This window comes from Agelaius phoeniceus, chromosome 2, assembly GCF_051311805.1.
Source record: "Agelaius phoeniceus isolate bAgePho1 chromosome 2, bAgePho1.hap1, whole genome shotgun sequence".
In the NCBI taxonomy this organism is placed as follows: Eukaryota; Metazoa; Chordata; class Aves; order Passeriformes; family Icteridae; genus Agelaius; species Agelaius phoeniceus.
This window is the reverse complement of record NC_135266.1, coordinates 11,550,478-11,560,517: the sequence shown is the minus strand read 5'-3', so window position 1 is coordinate 11,560,517 and position 10,040 is coordinate 11,550,478. Positions and strand designations below refer to the sequence as shown.

Genomic DNA, 10,040 nt, shown 5'->3' with positions numbered 1-10,040 from the left:
GCTAGCAGGGCAGGTAAAGATCAGGTAAAACTATCAATATCTTTTTATCAGATGTAAAGAAAACCAAAACAGATATGAGTATCCATCTTGTGGTTCATGTCATGGATACTCCCTTTGTGAGGAACTTTTTCCTTTGTTAAGTTCAGTAATTCAACAGCAGTGGAACAATGCAAAACTCCAGATATTGGAAAGAGAGAAACAAAAGAACAAATTACCTTGGAGAGGCCCATGCATGGAACCAATGTAAATTGAGACTAATTCATATTGGTTTTGCTTTCAAAATCTGTCAGGGATGATAAAACTGACGGATGCAGAGCAGGTTTTAACTGCTCCCATGGCCACAGAGCTGGAGATTTTGCCTCCTACTCCTCCCATTTCTCCTCCTGGGAGGATCAGGGCACTGTTTCAGTGCTCAAGTAATACTGTTGTTCTCTGTAGGGAATGGCTGAAATCTTAGAAAAGGACTTTGGGATTAACCTGTCAGAAATCCTGAACTACTGCAGTGTGGGAATAAATGTGACCTGAAAACTAAGTTTGTCTTGAAGGAGTTTTAGATTTTACCAGCATCTTCTCCTGTCAAAGCTGATGAGCAAAACCAAATCATATAGATTTAATGTACTAGTGCACCTTTCAGAATTAGTGAAGCACATCTGGCAGCCTTACCTTATAAAAAAAAATTAAAAAATAAGAAAAAAGAAAAAATCACTAGGGTTTTCAGTGAAGGTGCAACATTTAGGGCCTTAATCTAGATTATATCTCTCCATACAGCACATGAAGGGGCTTTATCTGCTGCAGACTTCTCATTCTTGATATTTGAAATGGTGGCAAACTGAATATACTACCTGGTAGAATGTTTATGTTGGTGCATTCCTGAGAATCATCCCTGAGCTAATGAGCTGCATTGTGCTGTGCACCCCCTTGAGTAGGAAAGAGGAAATCAGAGAGATAATTAGGCTGTTTAATGTCTATTTATTTATTACAAAATAATATTGAAAGTATGATTTATATTTTATCTGACCCTTTTTCATGGCTTTTGAGAAGAGGGCAACAAGGGCACAGTGACAATAATGGCAAACTTGGTGATCAAGTGCCCTCCCCAGCATGCTTGCAGATGACACCAAGCTGAGTAATGCAGGTGACAAACCCAAAGGACAGGAGAGCATCCAGAGGGACCTGGACAAGCTTGAGAAGTGGCACCATGGGAATCTCATGCAGTTTAACAGGACCAAGGGCTGGTGCTGCACCTGGCCTGGGCAACCCCAGGCAGCAGCTCAGGCTGGGGGAAGAGCTGCAGGAAAGGGCTTGGGAGAGCTGCTGGAGCAGAGGCTGGCCTTGGGCCAGCCATGGGCCCTTGTAACCCAGAAAACAAATGGTGTCCTGGGCTGCATCAAGGGGGGGCCAGCAGCTCCAGGGAACTGATTGTCTCCCACCTGGAAAGATAACCACTACCAGCAGAAGTTCATCCCAATGTCCTGAACACAGTATTTAATGTAAATAACTACACCAAAGCACCAACACATCTTTCTCTTGATGTTCCTCACTATCACTTTATTTTTCTCACACCTGAATACTGAATATTATCAATAAAAATAGCAACTGGCTGTAGTTCTTCACAAATTCTGTCACTAAACTCTTAAATCTGCACAGTTTCAAAAGGAGTAGCTCAGATTGGCTGCCCCAAGATCAGAGGCAGAGAAGCAAATGCTCTGAGAAGTGACCAGGACCATGAGAGGAGCTCATGCTTGAGGGTGCTGGGATTTCTGAATCCTAATGGCACAGCACAAGTGTTGACCCCTTCCCACAAGAAAGTGGCATGGCAGGTGTATCACACACATCTAGGTCACACGTGTGTGTGTGTGTGTGGGTGTGTGCCTGTCCCAGGGTAGTGACCCACAGGAGCCTGGAGAGGCCCTTGCCTGCAACTGGCAAAGGTGGGTGGAAAAATGTGATAGCTGGAAAAGAACATGAGCTTACAACGATCTGAACCTCTGCAGAAGCTAGAAAAACCCAGACAAGACAACATTAGTATCTGGGAGACTGTAAGTTATTCCTCTGGATATGGAAGACGTCCTTCATTTATCAGGGCAGAGAATTTCTTTCAAAACAGTTTCCTTTTTAGAACAAATGTGATGCCAGTAGAATTTGTGAGCTGGAAAAAGAGCAAAGTGGTTATCTTTCACTTCCAGTTTTAAGGAACAGCTTTGAAAACTACTGGGAAACATTTACACACTCTGCATTCATTGCTGCAATAAACTCGCTTTCATTTTTAAAGCCAAGCACCAGCACGTGGGAATTCCACACACTTGGTGGTTTTTATAGCTCATGAAAACATCTGCATTTCCCTCCTTGGTGCACAGATGATTTGAGTCTCACCCAGAATACTGAAATAGTGTAGCCATATTGTGGCATTCATATTTTCTGGAAAAATCCCTTCGCTAAGGATTTTTCTCCTGGGAAGCTGAGAAGCCTCAGAGGAAAAGGAAAACAATAATTATCTGATTTGCTTCTCCTATGTTTTGCTGCTTTGGAATGTGTTTGGAGATTGTTTACCAAGGGGTGGTTGTTTCATTGGTTTCTGGTGTGAGTTGTTTTGACTCACTGGCCAATCAGGGTCAGGCTGTCGGGGCTCTGGAGAGCGTCACGAGTTTTCATTATTTTTAGCCTTCTGTAAGTATCCTTTCTGTAGTCTTTAGTATAGTTTAGCATAGCATTCTTAAATATAATATAGCATCATAAAATAATAAATTAACCTTCTGAGAACATGGAGTCAGATTCATCATTCCTTCCTGCCATGGGGCACCCTGCAAATACAACACCATATTTTAGTGTAACTCCCTGCTATTGCTGTGCTGCCATGGATGATCCTCACAGTGGATCCTGCCCAGGTGGGAGCACACAAACACACCCAGCGAGGATGTCCTGGCATCAAAAAAGATAAAAGGATGTCTGTTTGGGTTATGAACAATCAGTTTTGAGACAAAGGGAGGTTAGGGGGAAATGTAAAATCAGTTACCTGGAACAGCAACCAAGCCAGGAGGCTTCAGGATCTGTGGTGATGAAAGTCACCCAAGACTCTCCACCACCAAAGATCTCACCATGAAGCAAAGCAAGGCACAAACAGAAACTTAATAAGAGGGAAGGATTCACCAGCTCTCATAAAGCACAAGTTCTTCTCTACAAAGTTTTCTCAGACCCTGCTTACTCCCATCACTCACCTGCAAACACACCTGTGTTTGTGTCACTCTCCCCATCCCTGGGGCTCAGGGGACTCCTCCACGCGGATCTGACTGTGGGCAGTCACCAGGCACTCCCCAGCACACAGGCACTGCCAAAAGCAACTTCTGTCTTGTAAAAACATTGGATTTAACTCAATGGCTCAAAAGTAGAGAGTAATAATTTCAGGTGAAATAAAACATAATCCCCCAAGCCTGAAATGTGCAAGACTGGTTTGGGTTACTTTAGAACAATCCAGCAGAGAGCCACTGAGAATTTGGGATAAATGTTTGAGCTGTGACAATTCCATCACTGCAACCAACGCCAGAACTTGGCACCAATTGCAGAACACACTGTTGGGCTGTACCAGTCTGGAATCAAAATATCACATTCAAAACCATGAAAACTTTCCCCACCTAGCAGCTTTTTTCCTGAAGTAGTCCATATTTTCCCTAAACTTCTTTTCCTAAAACTCTTCCAAAAAAATAAGAAGCCTTTAGTCAAAAGCAAAGCAGCACCTACATTGCACATCTTTAATTCCCAGGCTTTGTGGCTTAGTTTCTAAAGCAGTAATGGAACCATGTTGACTTTATTTTTAAGTAAACCGGGCAAGAGAGATTTTGCTAACTTCAAGAAGGAAGAAGGAACAATGAATCTGTATTTTCAAAATGAAGCTTGCAAAAGCAGCAAATAGGTTGTAAGTCTTGCCTACCTAGAAAATTACCTGCAGAGTTTTGTTGTTGCTGTTGTTTCGTTTTTGTTTAACTCAATACATTACTGTTTTCTAGAGAAACAGAGTATTTTCTGAAGCAGAGTGGCACCCCTGAAAAAGGCTTTTACAGGTCTGGCCTGGCTTTACTGTCAAACTAGAACACGTGACAATCACAGACCCTCCAGCTAAAAATTAACAAAGCCCCTTCTTTACCAGCTTCACAAGGTTTCCATAAAAATTCAGGCAGCTCACTGAGTATGTAACACTTTGAGTCCAACCATTCAGACAAAACCAGGTATCAACCACCTCCTTAAAAAATGCATTTACAAGCAGAGATGGTGCAATAGAGAACACACAGCACCTGCCCATCACAGCATGGACTGTCCTCAGTAGAAGCAGCAGCACTGCATTCCAGGAATATTTACCAGACCACAGGACAAACTATCTCAAAGAACCACAGGTTTGAGACACTGTTCACAGCTGCCAAAACCAAGTTATCCTGAGGAATTAATCAACCAGTTTTATGCAATTCAGGCAGATCTGCCTCCTCATGACTTCAGGGAAACAAACAAAAAAAATGGTGACCTTATTAGACTGGTGTCTTTTGGCTCTGCGTGGTCTCCGTTAGCACAATATACTTTACAGGTATCTCAACTTTTCTATGTTCTTTATTTTTAATCTGTTTCAACTGCAATGATTTCTAAAGTGAAAAAAATCAAATGCTAATTAAAATACAAATGTCTCCTGACACTGTGATAAAGTCAACTTAGCAAAAGGAATGCAGAATGAAGTTCTTACCTGTGTTTCCTGAGTGAAGAGCAGCAGGTTTGAGAGCAGGAAGGCGCTGAAGGACCTTCAGTGCATGCGACCAGAACCCAGCAGGGGCAGAGCTCCGGAGCTCCTGAGCTGATGCCACGGAGAACACGGCCCTACAAAGTGCCTGCACCCACATTTGTGCACTTCCACCTCTCCCCCCTCTGCCAGAGCAGTGCCTTTCCTGTGGTTAAGGCAGCAGAGGCACTGGGTACTGCAGGCACCACCCGGCCCCAGCCCCGAGGGGCTGCAGCAGCAAAGCTGCTCTGGGAACAACCTTCTGTCCAAGGCAAGGGAGAGGTGCTGAGGCCCAGCTCACACCCTGAACATGCTATGTCCTGCTTCCACACCAGAAGCTGCACACAATATCCATCATCTAAATGGGATTCCTGCTCATTCACATGCATGGGAACAGGATTTGGACCCCAGTTCAATATTCAGCAAATACCTCATTGTACCTTATGATCACCAAAACAAAAACCCCAAAAGCCCTGAAACAAACTTGCTACAGCTACAGGTCCAAGTGGGAGACCAGAAACAATCAGGCTATGAAGGCCAAAAAAGGCTGTACTTTAAAAATGTTTCCTACTACATACAAGAACAAATGCAGGATGTGATGTTTGCTTAGTTTTATTAATTTATTTTTGCAGGAATCTGCAACTTGGAGTATGCACTTTCTGGAGGTACCATGCATGCATAGCCTCTGAATGCTTTTATACAATTTCATCTCTTAGTAATAAGTTCATTCACAGCATACACAAATCTAGAATGTAGACACCATATATACAGGATTAAACAAGATCGTGTCTTCCTTTTTTTAATGAAAAAATTTAACAGGGTTTCACACAGCAGGAAGTATGGATTAGATACACTGGTGCCACCATAAATAAATAAGTTTCAAGAACACAGTTTTTTAAAATTGGTTTCAAAGATACTGGAAATCCAGGATTATAATATTGCATTAACTCCATTGATTTCTGATTATTCCAAGAAAAATATTTGCATTTATGGACATATACAGCAATGAAAGCCCCAACTGAAGAAATGTGGCAAAACTCAGTCATGTCTGGGTTCATGTAAGATTGACTTTTTGAAACAAAAACAAATGCAGCTGCACACAGAGACAGTACTGACTGTGAGATGTGATATCTGTGCATGTCTTCCTTCCTCGTGGGATTTGGAGTCACTGCAGTACAGAGCACATCAATTCTGTGGTACCAAATTGGCTGTTGAATTCTTTATGTCCAACCATCCACTTCTCATCAGGATAGTCATGCTCACATTCTAGGGTACACCACTGGATTTTAAAAGAACTATCATCCTGATGACAAGCTTGTTTTTTTTTTAACATATTTAATATTCTCACATTCTTTTTTAAAACATTCTTTATTGTTTTTATTTTGTCCCCATTTCAACTCAAGTATTTCTAATTCAGTTTCAAGGGATTTTACAATCAATATTAAATGTAGAAGTATTTAGAAATTGAAAAAGTATTTAGAAATTGAAGTGAGAGATGTATAGCTGGGAGAGATAAAAGTAATTGAGAGAAAAGCTGGGTTTAAAAATAAAAACAAACATGATTCAGTAGTATATCATAATCAGAAAGTACTGAGACCAGCTCTTTTAAGAATTATTACACCTTTTCACCACACCTCCCATTTTTCAAGGGAAACACACACATACAACAGACACACAGATACACAATTCAATCTGATCTAAGACTACATTTTACAAAGTACTTCCTTTCCTTTTCCTTTCCCACCCCCTTCCTCTTCACCCAAACAAGACTAATAATTACACCAAATTAAAAGTAGATCCAAAGTTCAGGATTTCTTTTGGTTTACTATGTTCTGAATAATTTTCCACAAGCCCCACTCTAAATAAACTTTTAAAGAACTACAGTAGTATCCTATAATTAAAGGGAATTCATCTTAATAGCACAGTAAATATAAAATAAGCTTTATAAAATTTCAATGAACAATGAGATCATTTTGAATAACTGAATGTCCAAGTCAGTTACAAACTCTACCAATCTAGTAGCATGGTTGAGGGAAAGCTCAGTCATTAAGGAAAAAAGAAAATACAAGTAGTGCATTAAATCAACAGCATCAGCATCCCAACATTCTCTCTCTCACTCACACACACACAAGTTTTATACAATACAGTGCATTTTGTTGCCAGCTGACATTAGGGTTTTATGTGCATTCAATAAATATTCCATAAACCAATCTTTTTGGTATAATCTACAATTCAGTTGGGGTTTGAATGGCATCACCTGCTTTCAGAAGGAAAATGGATCTTCCAATATTCAAAATACAATTACATTCTAACAAACTAGAAATATTCAAGCACCATGTCAAGTCTTTACTATTAATGTTTGAGTATGGGCATTTACAAGTAAAAGAATACAACAGAAGGGTGTGGTGGTTTTCTTTCTTTGTTTGTACAAGCAACAAATGAGAGTAATTGAAAAAACTGAGTAAAGTCATTGGTACAAAGGATTCATTTTTCAATTGAATGGTGCTCACTCACTCTTCCAATGAGTATCTTGCTGTGGTGGCAACCCTCCTTCTCTTCCTCTGGTGAAGCTGGGACTAAGATTTGCAAGTCTCCATGTAAGGTTATTGCAGTTCAGGGCATTTTTGGACTGAATGCATTATTTGCACCTCCTCCTTTGAAAGTAGCATCTATTCTGTCTGAAAATGGCACAACTGTGTTTTTGCATGACACCCCTACTCTCATTTGCTGACTGTCACTTCAGTTGCTATCTTTTTTGTAATTCCAGCAAAAACAAATGCTTCTAGAACCTCACCAGAAGTACAAAGGAACAGAAAATTGAAATAATACAATGGCAAAGGCATCAGGATAGAAAAGCCATGAAGTTACTGGTATTGTTTGGAGTCATTAGTTATACAGCTGATAACAGCAATGCTTCTGCTCATCTGTTTCCTGGTTCTCAGTTTTGACAAACTGTCCACTGACATGCACAAAATTAATACCTGGCTTTTAATTTCAGCTGACAGTAACTGGCAGTAACTTTCTTACCCCCTTTCCACATGTGATGAGCTCCCCTCACAGCAGTGTAAATCACTGGGAAGGAAGGAAAACTATCTCTGATGCCTTTGACTTAGTTCTGCTCTTTAGTGGTGCACACTGATTGCTGGAGATCTCTTAGCTTATTTTAATTTATCCTGAAGATTTAGTGCAAGAACATATTGAAAAATGCCAGATAAAATATTGGTTCCTCATCTAAGATCAACAGTTTGGTTCTCACTGTTGTCTTTATAAACTGTGGGGAAAGAAGACACCAGATTGAGCAATGCAGTCAAGATGAGTTTTTCTCCACCCACCCCTTGCAAATGCTGCTTTATTTTAAATAAGGATTCAGACATATGATTGTTCTACCACAGCTTAGCATGTTATCACACATCAAGTGAACTGTGGTAATTGACAATATGGATGTGGCTGCCATGAGCTAAGAACAGCTTAAAATGAAGTAGTTTCAAACCTTCATGGTAAAGTTAATAGCAAATTTTGCTTTACCAAGTCAATTACCATAATTCAGCTGAAGTGCTTGGCTGCATCTCTGAATTGTGATGAAGTTATACCATAAAAACTCAAATGCACTGTACCAGCCTCTGACCAGTACACAGAACACCCTACTCAGGCACACAGTTGTGTCACAGAGTCATTCAGCTGCCCAAACCCAAGGTCGATCTCAAAGTATCGAGTGCTTTATTCCAGCAGCCTGAAGCATCCAGACAGACTGAACATCACCTTTAGAATACAGTGTATCATAGGCAGGTAAGTACCAGTAGGATTTTCAATTTTAAGTCTTGTGTTCTTTAACCTATGACAAATATTTCCTGACCAAAATAGAAAGAATGCAGTGTGTAATTCTTCAGGATCTGGCATCTGCTATTTTGTACAGGCTGGTTTATTAATAATGTGCAAATAAACCTTTACTGAAGAGCTGATTAATCATTTTTCAGCTAACTTTGATCTGGGGCACAAAGTACCTTCTGTGCTGTAAACACCATGAATTCTTCACAAATTGGAAGCTGAAAAGGCCTAAGGAACTGGGTATAAACTCTTCTCAAACACAACCACGGCTGAGCCCAAGTCTTCCAAATGGAATTTGGAGTAGCCTGTGTTTGGCATATCTCACTGTGCTGCTGCACAGCACAGGCTCAGAAGGTTGTGTAGAAAAGCATCCTTTGAGCTTGGAAACACGACGGCCCAATGAAAGCATGCAGCAGGATTTTCATCTGCAACGTGGTAGAATTCATTCTCGGTTTATTACCAGTGTTGACACAGCCAGGTGGGCACTGTACAAGCAAACGGGATTGTAAAAAATTACCTCTGATTACACTCTCTGAAACACTCACACCGTCCCTCACTTAGTCACCTCAGGTCACTATTTCAAACAGCAATTTTTTGTAGACATAAGTTACCCTGAAAAAAAGCAGCAATTGCAAATACCCTTCTCCTTGTTTTTTTATACATCGCAAAATTTATCATTGCATTTACCTGTCTTCTTTTTCAGTAGCTTACAATCTAGAAGCACAGGGAGCCTTTGTTTTCCAGCTAGCTGTGGCCGGGTTAAGTCAGCTCTGGCTCTTCAGTTTTTCTGGTTAAGTGTAACACTTCACACCATTACTAAGAGTCCTATAATTTTCTTTAAAAAACCAGTAGTTTTGGGTTGGTTGTTTTTAGAGCCACTAAGCAGTAACTATAACCACAGGAATAAACACCAGTAGTTATTTGCTTTCCTGCATACATTCTTCTCAAAATTAATCCTTTTACATTTTCAGGTTTCTTTTTCTGCTTTGCTCACTACAATGGGAAGGAATTTAACCCTTAATTTATTTATTTTCTAGTGCAGCAGAAGCAGAAACATCCTAGCACATTACCCCCACCCCTTGCAGTATGAAGATTGTTGACTGGCAAAGGCCGGGCAGGTGGACTGAAAGGTTCCCCATGTTTCCTTCTCTTACAGCTGTTGGCTTGAGAGCCTGTGTTCAACCCAGTGCAGCCCTCTCCTGAATTTCAGGTGTATCGTGGCATTTCACACTGTTCACAGCGATTTAGTGCTGGGTGATTTAGAAAGGTGCAGCTACCACAATTCCATGGGGCCCCTTCAAAGTCTTCATCTCTTGGCTGAGTCCGTGGAGTCTGTTTGGAGCTGTTTTGATGATCTAGAGAAAAGCCAAAAGAAAACATTTTATTTCAGAAGAGAAAGATCAATAGTCAAGACCACACTACTGAAAGGTCACCTAATTAAACAGTCTATCTTAAAATG

At 40.6% G+C, this 10,040-nt stretch overlaps 1 protein-coding gene across 2 annotated transcripts in view; it reads right to left on the bottom strand.

The window, feature by feature from the left end:
- Nucleotides 1–5,352: 5,352 nt before the first annotated feature.
- TAB3 (TGF-beta activated kinase 1 (MAP3K7) binding protein 3) overlaps nt 5,353–10,040 on the bottom strand; it is a 44,185-nt gene continuing 39,497 nt past the window's right edge. For both annotated transcript variants that reach the window (XM_054628183.2, XM_054628184.2), the window contains one exon: nt 5,353–9,936. In XM_054628183.2, the coding sequence (XP_054484158.1) occupies nt 9,788–9,936 (149 nt within the window). In that variant the 3' untranslated portion in view covers nt 5,353–9,787. The remainder of the gene's footprint in view (nt 9,937–10,040) is intronic.